An 18,958-nucleotide genomic window follows, 5' to 3' on the forward strand; every position below is an offset into this window, starting at 1 on the left:
TCTCTGTGCTTTATATGCACTATCTCAAGCAATAAGTCTGACAACTCCATGAGGTAGGTACTCTTTTTATCTCCACTTTAATAAATGACAAAACTGAGGCCCAGAAAGGTTAAGTAATTTGCCCAAGGTCACACAGCTAAGAACTGATAGAGCTGGGATCAGAACTCACATTTGATGCTGAGTTCCTGCTCTTGATCATGCACCAGTATTCACATGGCTTGGTATAAGCAGTCTCGTATGACTGGATGCCTGTGGGGGGATTACAGTTCTCAAAGCTCTTATCTATCACTTAGATTGAACAAGTCGCTGAAAACAAGTCAAGTCTGACTCCTAGGAAACATTGTAATTTAAATTCACTGATGAGAGTAACAGCTGGAGCCTAGGGCCAGACCAGGCATCAGAATATGTTATCCTTACTGTAAATTTAATCTAGTATAAAATCTTTTATGCAAATTTTGGGGTCCTAAAACACTTTGGTGGAGAATAAAGACAAAACTCGTTAGAAAAAGCAAACTACACACCTTGCTGGTTGACCCACTCCTTTTCCTCACTAGACATACAGCTCAGCATGCTAATGCTAACAAAGCACCCTGTGTGGCCCACCTACTCTATTTTATGTGCTGTATATATACTTTCCTACATCCATTTCCACAATTCCCCAAACTTACCCGGTCGTAAGCATCACATGAGAGCTGTGTGAGAAATACACATGCACATGAGACCTGAAGAGGTCTCTCTTCAGACCTCCTGCATCACAGAATCTCCAGGCAAGGGGCGGAGACTAACATGAGCCAGCACCAGGTGACTCCTCCAATCAGGCGAGTTGGGTGGACTGTCACTTTAACTTTCACAGCCTTGAAGATAAGCATTTTTAGCTTCTTACCTCGGTAGGGAAACAGAGGTTCCTAACAATGACTGCCCAAGAGCAGGATGTGAACCCAGACCCATCTGGCTCCAGAGACAGGACAGTATTGTTCTGCCTACTCTTAAATCAATGCCAAAAAGTCAGAGAATGTAGATCAAATTTTGTGGTTTGCGATCCCTTTGATTTCTTTTGTGAAAAATCATGACCTCTTTGAGTGCAGAATGAATGTCAGAATTGGAGATACAAGTGAACTGAACAATAATAGTGCTATAAGCATTCGCATAGTCACAGCTTTCAGAGGGCTCAGAAACAGCCCCCTGACCCTGACGCTTTCCATGAGACAGGAAGGCAGTGCAGGTATTACCGTGTTTTACTACTTAGAAAACGGAAGCTCGGAGATGAGTGATTTGCTCAAAGGCTTATGATCGTCCAGTGGCAGAGCTGGGACTGGAGCTTAACCGCTGGTGACGATGCTTTTCCCACTAAGCAGTACTACTGCTGCAAATACACAGGTTCTTCTGTTCCATACAAACGTCCAGTCTCTTATCAGACTCCAATACAGGGCTGACAGTGAGGGAACACCGGCAACAGCTGGCTAAGGTGGGAAGCGGTTCAAATCCTGGCTCCATCTCATGTTCTCTGAATTTGGACAATTGACCTAAGCTCATTTTCTTCATCAGTCAAAATGGGAAATAACTCTGATTTAGTCAACATTTGAGACACTCGTGTGTCAGATAAGCTCCGTGTTACTAGAGAGCCATAAAAAGCTCAGTTTGATCTATTTTAGATTATTTATCACAGAGGCAAGGGAAGATTACAGATGTGGCTCTGGAGCTAAATCTTGAAGAGTAACTACAAGTTTGACCTGGAGTCTAAAACTCAGATGCCAGCAGGGGCCAGGCAACAAGGTTACACAAGCGGAGAGCGCAGACTAGGGTGCAGCCAGCCCCTGGCTCCATACAACCGACACTGTGCAGGATCAAGACCCCACGCGGCCAGATGAAGCCATCTGGATTTCTCTGTGGAATCCCCCAAGTTTTAAATGTTGGAAATTGACTTTTTTTTTTTTAATTGTGAAAACAACAGAAAGACAAACAGTATCTGTCTGATATCACCTACTGGCCATGGGTTTCCTGAGTTAGCCTCAGGAGTAGGGAGGGGCATTTCAGTCACATGGAAACGGCACTTGCAAAGTCAACATCTTGGGAAGGGCAGCCTGGTCAGGGAGCTGCACACTATTTGGCTTGGTTGGAGCAAAAAGGAGAAGCTGGCCAGAGAGCAATCTGTCAGGCCTGAGACGTGGCTGTGAAAAGCAGCACCATTGCTCAGTGGGGCCTCTGTGCGTGCCAGTTCACAACATGACCTCCACTGAGTGGGACGAACCCCTGCATCAGGGACCAGAGCCCTGGCCTGTCCATCCATCAGCATGAGGGCCAGGCTGGAGCAGGGCTGTCCTACCACTGCCATTTGCTGCTCTGCAGATGAAATGTATGAAAGACCGGCAATCGGGAACCGATAACACGACGGATTGTGTCTAGAATACAATGCGAATTCCACTTGTAATTGGGAAGCAGTTCCAATTTTTATTCATAAAATTATTAATCAAAACAGTAAAAGTAGATTTACAGAGTCACATATCAACAACAAAACAGGAAGGAAACAAAATGTTCCAGAGACACTCTGAAAAGTTTCAAAGGAATACAGACCAGAACAAAAACCTATTAGTTACACCACAGCTACAGAACAGGCTATATTCACTCCTGCATTTTCTCAATAAGTTCTTCCTTATATTTGCCTTTCTCTTTTCCAACTTGTCGAGATTTGGCTTTGCGTTCAAGAATTGTTTTCCGATCTTTGTCTAGTTTTAATCTGGTGATAGCCACCTGTTGGGAGTGGGAAGACAGATGTTAGCTTTTCCAAGTGGAAAGGCTCTCTAACGCTTACTTTGCACAGCAGAGCCTCCCTCGACTACAGCAGCTTGAGGTCGTTCTTCTGCCAGCCAGACTCCCACCCCTGACCCCTGAGGAGTCAGATAAGTCTAGTGATATGAAATCTCATTTAGGTTGGAAAAATCGTATTACTAACATGTTTCTGGTTTGTCTATTATCTCTTGGGAGGCAAAACGCATTGTTTAAAAAACACCTGCATTCCCACCAGTTACTGGGCAATACAGTGATTGTAAGGCTAAGTAAGACCCCAACCATTCTCCCCTCGAGGATCTGAAACTCTGGAGGAGGGAGAGCCTACAAGACAGTGCATAAACTGGGAGTGCGAGGGAGGAACAGCTCATTCCATAGGTGGGTGTGAGGGCCAAAGAAAGAGATGCTCTCTCGCCTCCCTCTGGACATAATCTAGTGTGGAAGTGATGCCTGAAGGCCTGGCACTCTCTTGCCACCTGCTTGAAGAGGGAGCCTTCGCCAAGGCTAACAAAACAGACCGGGAGAGAATCTGGATCCTCCATGATATAATTAAGCCAGTGAATCAGTCAAGCCTGCCTGACCCCTCTCTGGAAGCCCATGCCAGGGCCACCTGTGTCAACAGGACCAACACGTCGATACCTTGCTTGGGTGAATGCCCACGTGGACGGTCGTGCCATTTGCCTTCTCCCGCTGCACCCGCTCGATGTAGATGACATATTTCTTCCTGTACACCTGGACTACCTTGCCAATTTGCTGACCTTTGTAGTGTCCTCGAACCACCTAAGAGGAAATGCAAAAGAGAATTCCCCCATTTCTAACGCATGACTATCATAGCGAGGAAATTGATCACCAGGAACACACATGCTAACACATAACTTTTTCCACAAAAGCAGGTTAATCCTGGCAGTCAAGTCAGCTATTTTTTGGGTATAAATCTGCTTTGTGTTATTCTAAGTCAGGTGGAAATTCACCTGAATTTTTTTCTTCTCTTATCTGAAAAACAAAATGTTCCTTGAATTAGGATAGCCATCAGAGAACAAGTCCTGAGAATTAAAAAATATAATTACTGTACATCTGAAACTAATACAAAGTTATATGTCTATTATATCTCAAAAATAAATAAATATGGGGCTGGCCCGGTGGCACAGTGGTTAAGTCCGTGTGTTCCACTTTGGTGGCCCAGGGTTTGGATCCTGGGCGTGGACCTACACACCACTCATCAAGCCATGCTGTGGTGGCATCCCACATACAAAATAGAGGAAGATGGGCACAGATGTTACTTGAGGGCCAATCTGCCTCACCAGAAAATAAACAAACAGATAAATAAAATTTAAGAAAGAAAAAATATTATTCTCAAGATCTAAATAAAGAATGGTTAAAGACATTATACTCAGACTCTCATGTAAGCATTTAAAATCCTATTTTCAAAAAGTAACTTATGACCTATGAAAATGCTCAAGATATGATCTTTAGAGAAAAAAGGAGAATACAAAGCTATATATAGAATATAGTCTGAATCTTGTGTGTATGTGTTTCATATATGTGGCATATAACACGATGGGATGGAAATATATCCAAATGTCAATAATGGTTGCTATTAGGCACGAAGTAGGGTTACAGATGATTATTTTTCTAATTTATATTCTTCCAAATTTCAATATTTCTAAAATTAACACAAATATTTTATAGCCAGAAAAAAATTAAAATGTCAAATTAAAATCTAATGGGTTGAGCCAGCCCGATGGTCCAGTGGCTAAAGTTTGGCACCCTCACTGCTTCGGAGGCTGGGGTTCGTTTCCCAGTCACAGGACCACCCCACCCATCTGTCAGTTGCCATGCTGTGACAGTTGTTACACAGAAGAACCAGAAGGACTTACAACCAGGATATACAGCCATGCGCTAGGGCTTTGAGGGGGGGTGGGGGGAAGAGGAAGACTGGCCAGACTTTAGCTCAGGGCAAAGCCTTCCCTACCAAAAAAAAAAAAAAAAAAAAAAATCGAATGGATTGTTTTTGCGTATGTACTAAAAATCCGCTCATGTTCCAACTGTGTTAGAAAACCAACTAGATTATGGCTTCCCTGAAGACAAGACCCTTCTAAATAGCTGACACAATGCAGGTGATGTTGATTAATAAGCAGAGAGGAAGTACCACATATAGGGAAATGGCGAATCTCAATGCTCCTAAAAGTACCTAGATTGCCCAGCTTACTCACTGAGGCAATTTTCAGGTTGAAAAGAGAACAGCCAGGCCTCACTGAAAATCTACCACCCTCTGTATCACCAGAGACTCTCATGCAGAAAAATCTGTGAAAAGACCCTATTACGTATCCTCAAGACTGAAGAAAGACGTTAGTAAAACAACTCTAAAGGAACAGTGGGTTAAAGAGAAGTGGACAAATGCTATACCCAGCGAGCAGGGGGATGGGATAAGACTAAATGACTTAACTGGAAAGGTGAGGGAGAAGAGGCAAGAATGATACCCAGTCCGGCTGGGCAACTGGATGGATGGATACGCCTCTGGATGTTCCATCCCAGAGGCATGGAACATTGGGGAAGAATTGGGCATTAGGAGAAAACAGTTTAGTTTGGAACACGTCGAATATGAGGCACCTAGTGACATTCTAGTGGAGAATTCCACACAGAGCCGGAAGGCCAACCAGGTCGGCCACAAAGATGTTGGAGTCATCAACAGCGACGGCAATCGAAGCCTAATTTTGCTCAGAGATCTGGTGGTATAAGAGGGCAGAATGAAGAAATCTGAGAAAGCCAACATTTTGGAAGACCTTGAGAGAGAGACTGAAGTGGCCAGAGAGAATGGGAAAATGGGGGAGCGTGGCCTTGGAGCAGCCAAGAGGGCCATGGAACGGTGAACTACAGGTGGGGTAAAGGAAAAGATGTGACAACGAGCTGGTCACTGGTGACCGTGGCTACAGTGCTCTTGGCGGAGCGGTCAGATGGAAGCCAGGGAAGTCTACAGCAAGGCGACAAGTTCACCAGAGGTGAGGAGGAGGTGGTGAGAAGACAGTCCCAAGGAGGCTGGCTCTGAAGATGATGAGAGAGACGATATATGCTTGAAAGAGATGTGAAGTTAAGGGGTCATTTTTTATTTTCAGAGAGGGGAAAACCTGAATGTGTCTAAATGCTGACGAGAAGGGACAAGTATGGAGGAAAAGTTAAAGCAAACCATGGAGCACAGGGATAACGGATAGAAGGATCTCAAGGGGAGAGGAGAGAGTGGAGGACCGCAGCATATGACAGATGGACCAGCCCTAGAGAAAGAGCGGCATCTCTTTCATTGTAACAGGAGAGAAGAAAGACGGAGGGGCGAACTGCAGGTAAATCAAGCTATGGAGCCAGGAGTTCTGAAAGTTCCTGGATGATAGCTTTAATTTCCTCTGTAAACAGGAGAATAGTGACTGCTCAGACAAAGAGGTGAAATTCAGAAGAACCCAAATGGGACTATTTCATTCTCCTGGTGGACACGTGTTTATCCAGTACAGCCTTTGGAGTCAGACCTGGGTTCACTCATTTTCTGTATTATTTCTTCAATATTTAACCCGAATTTCAGTTTTTTCATATCTAAAAAGGAAACAATTCCTACCTCATAGGCATTCAAAAATGGCAGCTCCTTCTCCCCTACCCTCCTTTTCTTTACCTCACCTTCCAATTCTATCCGGTCAATAATTTTTAATTCATCCAACAAATATTGACTGTGCCCCTGCTGTATGCCAGGCTCTATAATGAGGTCAGGCAACAAAAAAGAGAAGTTCTCTGGCATCATGGGGCTTACTCTGATGGGTAGTAGGCAGATAACAAGTAAACATGCAAATATATGATCACTAACTGGAATATGGCACATGGGATCTTCCCAGGATGATAAAAACAGTCCATGTCATAATTAGGATGATGGCTACACATGACAAAACTCACCTGTGCCTTTTACTGTTCGTACATCATGCCTTTTTTTCTTTAAAAAAAAAAGATCTCAAACTGTGCTCATTGTTATGAAGGAAAAATAAAGGATGCTATGCTGTAACGTGATTGAAGGATCTGGGAAGGCCTTTCTGAGGAAGTGATATTTAAGATAAGACCTGAAAAATGAGGAGCTAGTCAGGGAAAGGGCAAAAGGAAGAGCCTTCTACACAGAAGCAGCATTCTGGGCGAAGACACACAGAGGGAAAACAGATCAAGGTGCATTTAAAGACCGGAAAAGGCCAGGGGGTCTGGACTACAGAGCACGTGGGAGATAACAGGGTGAGATGAGGCTGGAGACGCAGACCAGGACTGGGTCACCCGGGGCCTTGTTGTCAACGCTTTTAGATTTTACAATAAGCACACCAAGGACCACTGATAGATTTTAAGCAGGATCTGATTTGCAAATAATAGCCCTCTGTGGAGAATGCCTGAGAAGGGTAAGAGTGGAAGCTGGAGAGCCTTGAACTAAACTGGAAATGTAAAGAACTGGTCAGATTCAAGACTCATCTCAGAGGCAGAATCAGTAAGACTCAGTGATAGCCTAGAAGAGGCGGTTAGGGAGAGGGTTGTTAAGGATAACTGAAAGGTTTATGGCACATGCAGGTGGAGAAGTGTTGCTTATCGAGGTGTGGAAGACAGAGGAGAACCCGATTACAGAGGAGTAGGAGGGCTAGGATCAAGAGTACTCCCGTATAAGAAATTTGAGATGGCTACAAGATACCTAACTAAGGATGTTCAGCAGGCAGACAGATCTACAGGTCTACGCTCAGGAAAGTGGTCTGGACTGGGATAGAAAAGAGGGAGTTGTTAGCACAGTGCAGACCTTTAAAGCTCCGGAACAGATATCATCTCCCTGGTAGACAATGTAGGCAAGATGAGATGTTAGACCAGGTGCAGGCCCTGACAAACTCCAGCATTTGGGGATCAGACGGAGGAGAAAGCCAGCAAAGGAGCCTGAGCCTGAACCATCTCAGAAGCCAAAGAGAGAGACTATTTCAATAAGTAAGGTGGAGCCACCTGTGCCAAATGCTGCTGGAAAGGTCAAGGAGGATGAGACCAAGATGTGTCCACTGGATTTAGTCGTAAAGAGGTGACTGGTGACGTCAGGCAGAAGCAGTTCCTATAAGGTAGTGAGACAGAGATCAGTCTAGAGAAGATCTTAGAGTGAGTGGCAGGGGAGGAAGGGCAGACAACTTTTTGGAGGCGGCTCGCCATACAGGTGGCACAGAGAATAGTAACTAGAAGAAAATGTGGGGCTGGGAAGAGAATCTAAATTTTCCACTTCTCTTGAAAAATCAAAGAATTTGACAACAATGAGCTTGCATTTCCCTAAGGCAGCAATGGGCTGAAGTACAAACTATCTCCTTTAAAGGCGGATGAGCTCTCCAGTTGCCATTTTCTGGTCATCAGCTCATTTGTCTTATTTAATTTGCCTAACTAGCCCTGATACACATTTGCAATTCCTCCATTTTAGAACATTCTGATGGGAAGGATCCAGGAGAGAAGTTCAAACTGTTGATCACACCTCTGAACTACTCTTCCTACTCTTTCCTGTCACACCCTCTGCTTCCAATCTTCCTCTAAAAGTGCTCCTCACACCTTCAAAAAGTCTCAATGCCTTAGATGATCCACAATCTCCCTTGGCCTTATCGCATCTCATTCTCTAAAACAATGGTTCACAACTAGGGGAGGTGTGGCAGACAGGGGGATTTTGCCCCCCAAGGCATTTGCATTTGCCAATAACTGGAAATTTTTTGCTTGTCACAACTGTGAGGAGTACTACTGGCATCTAGTGGGGAGAGGCCAGGGATGCTGCCAAACATCCTACAATGCACAAGAGAGCTCCCCACAACGTAGAATTATCCAGTCCAGGACGTCGGCACTGCTGAGGCTGGGAAACCCTACTCTAAAATGCGAGCTCTGTGATAACAGGAGCCTTGTCAGTCTCGTTCACTGCTAGTGTCTAGAACAGTGCGTGATAAGCGCTCAGTAAATATTCCTTCAATTTGGGAATCTAGCCCCTGCCTATTTCCCTCACCCCCTACCCGCCACTCCCCTTTCCCGACCAGACATCCCGGGATCCAGTCAGGGAGAACAGAGAGCTTACACTCTCTCACAGGGGCCATGCGCTTTCATACTTCCATGCCTCTGACTTGCTGCTGCTTCTCCATCCTCTCTGCCAAGCTCAGGACCGTCCAACGCCCACACTCCACTAAAGCCAACGATACTGCACACCGCTCTTACCACAGCACCATCCCCTGCAGATTCGAGGTCAAAGAGCCACCCTGAGCCATACCTGGGAAACCAGCGCCCCAGCAAGCTAGCAGCTAAATCCAAGGCAGAGTTTTGCTTAGCTGGCATACTGTTTTTAAAGAAATTATGATGAAAAAACTGAACTTGAACGCTCCTAATGAAGCTGGGCAGGCACTCCCTGCTGGCTCTGGGGCCCAGCTTCGGTCGAACACATCTGCAGGTCACGTTCCTTGCCAGGGTCCTGAGGGCACGTGAGTCTCCGAGGTCCAAGCATACACAACGTCCTCAGGCCAAAGCGGCGCCCGAGCGCCACGCGGCTGGGCAACCAGGGCCGAGGGAGACGTACCTGGACCTCGTCGTCCTTGCGGATGGGCATGGAGCGCACGTTATACTTCTGCCGCAGCTCCTTGGAGAGCGGCGACGACATGATCTTCCTGCGCACGTGCGAGGGGGCGTTGAAGTGGCGTTTGCGGTTTTTGCTGCGGTCCGAGGTCACGAAGGGGTTGAACTTCATGGTGACCGTCTGCACAGAGAGGAGCGAAGGGGCGCTCGGTGGGGTCGCAGGGCTTGCTCTCCACCCAGGACACTCCTCCCTACCCCTGCGCAAGCGCTCTACGGAGGCGGCCGCCTCGGAAGAAGGCGACCGAGGGGGAAGCGGGGATGTGAGGGGTCTAGGGGATACCAGGACGCGTGCGTGCGGGCGTGGGGAGAGGGCGGCACCGGGCCTTGAGGCTGGCCGGGGGAGGAAGGCTCGGGCTGGAGAAGGAGGCACGGTCAGGGGCCAAGCGGAGATCTGGGGAGGCGGGGACCCCGCAGCACGTGGGGAAGGGTCCTGTGGGGCGGAGGGCGTCACATGCGGAGAAAACACTAACTTCCACTCACCTACCTGGCGCTGCGAGGCTCAGAAGGTGCGCGCGCAGGGCCGGAAGTGAGGCGTCCCTGCCGCGCAAGCGTAGAAAGGAAGCGGTGCCCCATTTCCGCAGGAAGCAAACTGAATGGCGCCCCCCGCGGCTTGGGGTGGAATCGCAGTGCCCCGTTCCGAGAGGTCCCCCGGCGCTACCACGAGGCGTTGGCATCGCTGGGGAGAAGGGGCGTCCTTCTGTAGGGCCTGCGACAGAAGCTTATTGACGTCTTTTTTCTAGGTACACCAATAGTCTCTTTGCTATCCCGAACTCTTTCTTTGCTTCCGTTCCCCTCCACAGAGGTCTTTCAACATCATGACGATCCAAATGCAATCTGCAGACTTGCTTCTGCAAAATCACGGAGGAGCCTAATCAAAACGCAGATTTTCGTGCTCCGTCGTAGTCCTACAAGACCAAGACAGTGGTAGGTCGAGGTCAGGATTCTGAATTTAAAGCAAGAACCATCCCCCAAAGATTTTGAAGGTGCACCCGTGTTTGAGGATAGTTTCGAACCAAGCACTTCGTCTTGCAAAACTTGCCCGTAGTTTTTCAGTCCTGTTGCTAAGAGCTGGGTTGTAGAGTCAGACCTGGACCCAAGCGCCTCTTCACGTTGCTGGACCGTGGAGAGATGTCTGCTTGTTTCTGAGCCTGTTTGCTCATCTGTGAAATGGGGATGATCTTAGTAGGTGCCTCACAGAGTTGTTACGAGAATTAAGGGGCTCCTTGTCGAGTGTTAAGAACAGTGTCTGGCACATAGCGGTCAATCACGGTCAGCCATTTTTCCTAATAAAAGCAGAGGCCTATGAGTGCGGCTTGCTCTAGGGCAGCCCTAAGGCCGGCCTCACACTCACCAGAGTTCCCCCATTCAGACTTTTCCCATTAGCTCTCCGGAGGGAAAGTGTAGGCTTTCCGTGTTTGAAGAAACACGTGCCATGCGCCAGGCTGGCTGGAGCTCTGGTTGTGCTGTCTCTCCCTTTTCGACTCTGCGAGTCTTCGGAAAGGCCCTACTCGGTGCCGGGACTCGGCGGCCCGAGGGCGCCCGGGGTTTGCGGCTTCAGCCCCCCGACCCCACCCCCGGCTCCCCGAGGTCCCCCCAGGCCCGGCGCGCAACCCCGCGCCCCGCTCCTTCACGCCCCGCCCCCCCACCCTGCCCGGCTCCTCCAGGCCCCGCCCACCCCGCCCCTCCAGGCCCCGCCCACCCGGCCGCACCTCGCCTCCCCGTGTTGTGCTGAGCTCCGCCTCCCGCCCCCGCGAAGACTTCCCTGAGGAGCTGGCGCCACCCACGGATCCTCAGGCTGAGACTCCTGCGTGGGCCCTGGGAATGAAAGGTCTCGGTCCTGGCTCGGAGACGCCCACTGATTGATTCATTCATTCGCGGAATGAATTGATTCATTCAATTCATATCTATAGATCTTCCTCGACATAGGATGGGGTTAAGTCCAATAAACTCACCTTAAGTTGAAAATATCGTAAGCTGAAAATGCATTGAGTAAGAAGTTGAACAAGATCAACAATTTTCAAAGATTTTTTTTTGAGGAAGACTAGCCCTGAGCTAACATCTGTTGCCAATCCTCTTCTTCATTTTTTTTTTTGCTGAAGAAGATTGGCCCTGAGCTAACATCTGTGCTCATCTTCCTCTACTTTATATGTGGGACGCCTGCCACAGCATGGCTTGACAAGTGATGCATAGGTCCTCACCCCGGATCCGAACTGGTGAACCCTAGGCTACTGAAGCAGAGTGTGCAAACTTAACTGCTAGGCCACTGGGCAGTCCCTCAAAGATTTTTTAAGGAGTAGAAACCTTTATGCACACATAGTGTCATTTCACAAGATGATTTAAGTCTATGTATATTTCAAAAGAAAAAAGAAAAAAAGAAAGAAACCAAAACATTCATTACAATGTAGACATATTCATCCTAGAGTAAATCTTTAAAGTAAGGTGAATCCCAAAGCCGACCTCATCTGAGAGCTGTGCAATACAACAATACATGGAACTCCGTGCTGGAACCCACCATCACAAAGTTGAAATCTTCTAAGTCTGGAGCAGTGTGTATTGAGCACCTACTTTGTGGCAGATGCCAGATAGAAGAGTTTGTGGCTAACCTTGAAATTCAGAAAGGGGGATGCTTGCCAGACTCAGGCACGTCCTGTGCTCTCTCCGAGTTTATTAGTGTCCCCTGACATGTGATGTGAAGTTGTCAAACACGTGTTTACTAATACTCTTGATCAACCAGCGCACCTGGCCTCATCCCGGGGCTTGCTTGATTCCAGACCCCCTGCAGTCAGTGCTGGAGACCTCTGGCCTCGGACTCAGGGAGGATGGCCACACCTGGACTGTTTGCAGAAGCCAGGCAGCAGAGTATGCAGTGAAAGTCGTTGACGCAATAGCAACTGTAAGGCCACCCATTACGTGTGTGTCAGGCTCCAGGAGGAAGGAGGTGGGGGAAGAGTCCCAGGAAGGGAAGATCTTCTATGTTCTCGCCACAAGAGGTGCTGGAGGGGTTAGCTAACACTGTGACAATCATTTCGCAGTGCGTAAGTGTATCAGATCAACGTGTTGTACACCTTAAACTTACACAATGTCATAGGCCAATTATATCTCAGTAAAGCTGGGGTGGGGGGGGAGGGAAAGGAGGCCATTTCCCATGGGCATGGCAGGAGCAGACGCTGTTATGACCGAGTGCACAGGAGGGTCAGAGCAGCCTTACATTTCTTCAGACCCAAGCCCGCTGATGAGTTTGTTCATTCATGCATTCATTCATTCACTCACTCACTGGCTCCTTCTCTGTTCATTCATTCACTTCTCTATCTCACTCATTCGTTAACTCACTCACATATGCATTCATGCATTTGCTCATTAAATTAATCATCGTTTATTTGGTACCTGCATGGAGCCACAGGTACAGGGCTAGATCAAAGGGATCCGGGGGCGGGGGTGAGGTCTCGTCCCTGCTCCCAAGGAGTGAGAGCCTCCTCAGCACAGGGCACCCATGTGAGGGCAGAGCCTCACAACCCAAGATCCTCAAGGTGTATTCAGGATCCACCAGGGTGGTGAGACATTTTTTTACCCCCAGTGTGGATCAGGGAATTAAGACAGGCGCAATGACATCACCAGGTAAAATGCCTAGGCTCCGTCAGTCTAATGAGGATTTAGTGGGATTGCCTACTGTCTTCCCTCATGCCCACCCTTGGAAACACGAACAGGGACTGGTAGAGAAGCCCCAGGACCTAGCCGACGGCTGGCACAGAGGAAATGCCCAGGGAATATTTTCATGTCTCTGAGGCAGAGGCTGATGTGGTGGGAAGTACCTGAGCCCTGGATTCTCACTGCCTCGGTCTGGATCTCCACCATTTCCTGAATACACTTTCGATAAGATATTTAGCCTCCTGGTCACTCACTTTCCTCATCTGAGAAATGGGAATAATGATAGTACTTACCACATCGGTTTGGTGTCAGGATTAAATGAACTCTTAGCACAACGTCTGGCACAAAGTAAGCACTTAGTAAGTGGTAGAAATTATTGTTTATTAAGTGAACGAATAACAATGGCCAATCTGGGGCTGGCCCTGTGGCCAAGCGGTTAAGTCGGCCCACTCTGCTGCGGTGGCCCAGGATGCCACCGTTCAGATGCTGGGCAGGGACATGGCACCACTTATCAAGCCACGTTGAGGTGGCGTCCCACATGCCACAACTAGAAGGACCTGCAACTAAGATATACAACTTTGTACCGGGGGACTTTGGGGAGATAAAGCAGAAAAAAAAAAAAAAAGATTGGCAACAGTTGTTAGCTCAGGTGCCAATCTCTAAAAAAAAAAATGGCCAATTTTATTAGGCTGAGCATTTACTGTCAGGCATTGTGCCAACAACTTTACAAACATCACCTTATTTAATCTGGCAAAGAACCCTCTGAATTGTCCCCTTTATAGCTGAGAAAACAGAAAGAGATGGGAGCAGAATGTGAACATGATCCACCATTAGATACTCAATATGGCTATTGTTATCTTGCAGCCAATATAGTATTGAGATAATGATGAGATTCATAGTCATTAACGTAGAAAGGTGTCTATTAAGGAGGAAAAAAGTAATCTGCAAAATAATATTAACAGCACGATCCCATTTTGTTTATGGAAGGATGTCACTAAAATGTGAACAGTGATTATCTCAGATTAGTGGCATTATGGGTGACTTTAATTTTCCCTTTTGCTCTGATTTTCCTCCAGTGGCACTATGAGCATGTATCATTTGTGTAATTAAAATCATATTTTAAGGGTTTTAAATTCTTGTTTAAGAATATCCCCAACTTTCAATTTAGCTTTTCTCTGCAGGCTGTCTAAAGGAAGAAAACAAAAGACAGAAGACCCTCGCTACTTTCAATTTTCCCTTTTTCTGGTGGCCGGGCCGGGTGGGAGGGGGTGTCGGCTTTCCCTTTCGACACAGACAAGACGATCTTGGAGGGGGCCCGACCGGATGCGCAGCGGTTAAGTTCGAACCTTCTGCTTCTCAGTGGCCTGGGGTTCGCCGGTTCAGATCCTGGGTGCGGACATGGCATCGCTTGGCACGCACTACTTGGTGGTAGGCGTCCCACATATAAAGTAGAGGAAGATGGGCACGGATGCTAGCTCAGGGCCAGTCTTCCTCAGCAAAAAGAGGAGGACTGGCAGTAGTTAGCTCAGGGCTAATCTTCCTCAAAAAAAAAAAAAAAAAGAAAAGAAAAAAAGGTGATCTTGGAGATGAGGTGGAACCACACAATTCCTTGTAACCCTGGAGTGAGGCGGCCGGACAGGGGGTTGAAGTCCAGCTTTACCACCAGCTGGCTGTGTGATGGAGACAAGTTACTAAATCCTGTGTTCCCCTTCCTAGAAAGGAGGTCACACTCACTTCGTAGGACTGCTTGAGGATTAAGAAAGGCTGGGCCTGAACAGTCACTCCTTGCCTGGTACATGGAGAATGCCCAACCACTGGTGCCTGCTACTACAACAGTTAAGGCAGAAATAATTTATTTTCGCCAGAATAAAGTGCATGGCTTCATTGTTACGTGACTGACAGAAGACACCCACTGGGGAGGGAAAAGGGTCTCAGGTGGATGTTCTCCTCCCCCCGGGCCCCCTCTCACATCTCTAGACAGCTGCATCTACCTGCTGGAGCAGCTAATGACCCAGTTTCCTCAGAACGGGTTAGGACTACCAATGGTCTGCCACATTGAGAAAATGTCTTTGTTTCTGGCAAGAATCAAAAACTAATTGATGATATATGGTAATAAAAACTACAGCTGCCACTCATGAGCCCCACGCTGCACCCCACTTCTTCCCAAGGTTCACATCGCGTCTGCGGTACCCGCGCAGGTAGTGCGGCCACAGCCCTGGGGCTTCTCTCGTCGCTGACGCACCTCTTTGGCAGCTGCAGCCTCCACAGGAGGAGCCCTTGCTGCCTGAACCAGCACAGCCCTAGCCCATCCCCTGCCCGCTGTGGGTCTGCGCTGTAATCCCTGAGGGAGAAATCCTCTTACACCAAAACACCGCAATCTGCACTTGGCTAGATAACTGAATTGGTTTAAGAGAGAAATCATAGAAAGGACACATACATACCTTAACTGTTTTATGTCAACTTAAAACGTATTCGCCAATCTTTTGACCCTGAAGCAGGGCTTTTTCCCTGAGAGACCTCTATTGGAGTCCTTCTTCATTATCCTTACATAAAGCGTGTCCTTAAATAAAGCAACCAGAGAGTTCCAGTTTTCGGTTTCTTTAATGTGGAGCGAGGACTTAAGACACTTTCAATGTGAATGCACAATCCTCAAGGACCTCCCCCACCCCCTAACCTTTTCGGTCGTCTTGTTCACATCTAATTCTAATTTTGAGGAGGGGGTGGCAACTCACTTTTACCAGGTCTCTCCAAAGTATTCAACTCAGTTTTGTAGCTGCTTTCATTGTCAGTCATATTTCATGGGTTAACTAAGTCACATCCCTACAGCATAAAGCACAGCTGGCAGAAACAGGTTTGGGAAGCCACAAAACTGACTGACGGTAGGCACACTGCTCTTGACTACTAGCTTTGAGTGTCACAAAACTCAGATATCAGACAGGATGTTAGAGAGAGAACGGGGAGGCTCAATGAAGAGTTTCTTGCAGACCGCTGGCTCCCACTTTCATCCCTGATGTGCTTACCCACATTTGCGCCGTTGGGGGAAGGCCCTCGAAGCACTGCACAGCGGGACGGTGAGTACCAGCAGAGCTGACGATCTGCCTTCGCTGAGCTTAGGGCTGAAAATGGAATGCCAGGTCCTCAGAAATCAAGAATCTATGAAACACCTTTCATTCGTGCAGCCCTTGGCTCAAAGCTGGGAGAAAGGTTAGTGCTGTTCTCAAGGAGATTATATTGTATTTGGGGGTTATGTGGAAACGACTCCCATTTTTCAAAATTTACCATGTACCACTTTCCTGCATCCATGAGCTCGTTCTGATCCAGCATGATTTACTTGCACATATGATAGACTTAATTTCCACGACAGCTCTATGTGGGGTAATTGCTTTTCCCCTTTTTACCTGAGGAAACTGAGGCACTGAGAGGTTGGGGACCCGGCCTGAGGCTGCACAGCTCAAAAGTGACAGATCTGGAACATTCGGTAGGGACTCCATAAAGGAGGGGCTGCATCCAAGGGGTCTTGACTTTCTGATCCTCCTCACAGATCTTTTCCACATTTCCCAATTTCTCTCCTCTGGAATGAAATCCCATGCTGACTGTGACCCCAGCCTCCAGGCCGCCCAGCCAAGATCAGGTAGAAAGAAACACACAGCAATATTTCTGAAAATTAGCCTTTTAATCTATTTGAACCCGATGAGTGGGGAAAGAACTAAAACACTTTTTTCCCTGGAGATTTTGTTTATAAGAATAATGGGTCAGAGGTGTCTCTTCCATAGGAAACCGACATCCCCTATGTCCGCAAGCTTTTTTTTTTTAAAAAAATGCATAAAAGTGGAATTCTAACTCATGTGCATGCCGCCCATTTCCCCACCCCGCCCTGCCCACCCTCTACAGGCACGTGTATTCACACACCAGAGGGACTCCTTCTGTAACTGGGGAACAGAATGTGAAAAAAAATCCATCAAGTGGCCACAGACACCAGAAATAACCAAATGCAGTTTACATTCACAGCATCAGTCAACCTATATGCAAAAGGGGAAGCTTTTCTAATTGGAATACAGAGCCAAAAATTACAAATGGCAGAGACTTGAGCTATCCATAGAGATACAATTTAAAAACTCCTTCCACTGGACACTCCCCTTAATTACAAAAGTATGCAAACAATCTTGATATAAATGGAAAAGAGGCGGGCGGCTCTCTCCCTGGGACACGAGGGCATACCTAAAATTCCCTGGGTGGAATTAGTGCCTGCACCATTGCTCCTCCCTTTTGGGACTAACGGGGAAGGACGCGAGGGAGCAGTGGGGTAGGGACCCAGGCCAGGAGCAAGTGGGGAGACAGTGGAGCCACCCAGGGACAAGGAATGTGTTGGTGTGTGGCCAGCCAACAGGGGAGCTCAGTGGCAAGTGGGCCACAACCGAGCTGCAGAGAGGTGCCAGCGCTGTGCACCTCCTGGGCGCCCAGAAGGTGGACGTCCACAGACGGGAGGATGCTGGTCTGCTTTTCTTCCCCACCTAAGGCCTTGGACTGATGCTGGCTGTCTGGGACAGGCTGAGACCTGATGATTTCAGGGTTGCCGAGAAGGATGCTTCCCGTCTGGACATAAGTGCACAAACCATGTCTAGTTCTCAAAGAAGGACTTCCCGATCACAACCAGCCCCTCCACCAAGAGATGCTCTTGCCACACAGCACAGGGGCCGGCCGAGGCACATTGGCACAGGGTTCAGAGGAGCAAGGTGAAGAAAGGAAGGGGAACTTGCCACCTGCCCAGGGACCAGTGGGCAGATTTCAGTCTCCACCGCTGCTGCTCAGCAACTGGGCATCTGCTTCTTGGGAGAAAAAGAAAGGGATGGGGATAAGGGACTTGAGGCCTGGGTTCTAGGGCAGGCAGGAAGGGATGGAGGGGTAGCGAGGGTCCCAGCTACAGTGCCATCTCTCAGGGGCTTGCCTGGGCAGTACCATCCCTTGTTGAAGGCGCCAGGTGGGAGGTACCATTGGGCAGCCTGGTCCAAAGCTGAGAGCCCAGGTCTGCGGGTGATTAGAGCGTCCCAGTGGCGGGGGCTTTGAGATTGTCAGAGCCTGGATGAGAGCTGGTTGACGTGGATTCTGAGCTGTTCCCTAAGAGGGAAGGGACCGTATCCTTCAGGAGTGGTCCCCAATATCCCCAAGACCCCCTTCCCTGACTCTGGTCTTGGGGCTCCCCAGGGAAAGGGGCACCACTACTTCAGGCAGTGTAGTTTGTCTAAAATTAAACTTGGGGAAAAGAGGTAGCTGCGAAACCATGAGCCGCCTCCTCCCTCCCCCCACCACCACTTGGGGACGCAGCCAGATCCTGGGCCAGAGAGAGGGCAGGAGGAGACAGGGCGCGGAGGCAGGGCTGGCAGTCTCCCTGGGTCCTTGGCCACGGGGCCGGGCAGGTCATCAATGCATCTTGCCCAGCTGGATCTTCTTCCAGGCCTCTGAGGCTGTGAAGATACAGGAGTCCAGAATGCCGGCAACAGTGAAGGTCCCACCAATGATGGCACAGATCTGAAAGGGGGGGAGGTCAGAGATCAGCACTGGGGGACTGCCAGGCCAGACACCTCCCAAATCACGAGATGATGAGCTCAGCAAATGCAGACGCTCTGCCCCATCATGCCCACCACATGGTAACCAATGGGGTCTGGAACATGGAGCTCAAAAAACCCACTTGTTGGATGATGAATTTAATAATATAATAATAATAATAGTAATCAGCATCAGCTCCTTCCCATATGAACCCTCTGAACGAGGAACGGGATTAGACCTATTTCACAGATGAGGAAACTGAGGCTTAGTTAGGTAACTAAGTTCACAGAGTAAGTAGCAGAGCTGTGACTGGAATTCAGGTATGTCTTGATCCTGGAGCCCTGCGATCTTAACT

The 18,958-nt window shown here is 48.2% G+C and overlaps 2 protein-coding genes and 1 long non-coding RNA gene across 7 annotated transcripts in view; 1 reads left to right on the top strand and 2 right to left on the bottom strand.

The window, feature by feature from the left end:
* Positions 1-2,428: 2,428 nt before the first annotated feature.
* On the bottom strand, positions 2,429-16,154 carry RPL26L1 (ribosomal protein L26 like 1). Of its 5 annotated transcripts, XM_070232910.1 has the most exons (7): positions 16,080-16,154; positions 15,501-15,619; positions 10,428-10,574; positions 9,895-10,319; positions 9,359-9,535; positions 3,424-3,564; positions 2,429-2,748 (listed from the first exon to the last, which is right to left on the bottom strand). In XM_070232910.1, the coding sequence occupies exons 5-7, from the start codon at positions 9,524-9,526 to the stop codon at positions 2,620-2,622; spliced, it is 438 nt and encodes a 145-aa protein (XP_070089011.1). In that variant the 5' UTR covers positions 9,527-9,535; positions 9,895-10,319; positions 10,428-10,574; positions 15,501-15,619; positions 16,080-16,154; the 3' UTR covers positions 2,429-2,619. The 5 variants fall into 5 exon arrangements, with proteins under 5 accessions (XP_070089011.1, XP_070089013.1, XP_070089012.1 ...); XM_070232912.1 differs by lacking the exon at positions 16,080-16,154 and having other exon boundaries at positions 9,899-10,319; positions 10,454-10,574; positions 15,501-15,620; XM_070232911.1 differs by lacking the exons at positions 15,501-15,619; positions 16,080-16,154 and adding an exon at positions 10,766-10,905.
* LOC138917255 (uncharacterized) lies at positions 5,397-6,825 on the top strand. Its single transcript, XR_011424998.1, has 2 exons — positions 5,397-5,783; positions 5,898-6,825. It is a non-coding gene; the product is annotated as an uncharacterized lncRNA (long non-coding RNA).
* Positions 16,155-16,713: 559 nt separating the features above from the next.
* The window catches only part of ERGIC1 (endoplasmic reticulum-golgi intermediate compartment 1), a 102,481-nt gene continuing 100,236 nt past the window's right edge, over positions 16,714-18,958 (bottom strand). Inside the window, exon 10 of the mRNA XM_023617230.2 lies at positions 16,714-18,585. Coding sequence (XP_023472998.2) covers positions 18,478-18,585 — 108 coding nt within the window. The 3' untranslated portion in view covers positions 16,714-18,477. The remainder of the gene's footprint in view (positions 18,586-18,958) is intronic.

The sequence above is a fragment of the Equus caballus genome, chromosome 14 (assembly GCF_041296265.1).
Source record: "Equus caballus isolate H_3958 breed thoroughbred chromosome 14, TB-T2T, whole genome shotgun sequence".
In the NCBI taxonomy this organism is placed as follows: domain Eukaryota; kingdom Metazoa; phylum Chordata; class Mammalia; order Perissodactyla; family Equidae; genus Equus; species Equus caballus.

Coding starts and splice junctions, on each gene's coding strand:
- RPL26L1 (XM_070232910.1), bottom strand. CDS start 9,526: ATGAAGTTCAACCCCTTCGTGACCTCGGACCGCAGCAAAAACCGCAAA. Junction 3,565..9,358: donor GCAAGGACGACGAGGTCCAG/GTACGTCTCCCT, acceptor ATTTCCTCTTAG/GTGGTTCGAGGACACTACAA. Junction 2,749..3,423: donor TGGGCATTCACCCAAGCAAG/GTATCGACGTGT, acceptor CACTCCCAACAG/GTGGCTATCACCAGATTAAA.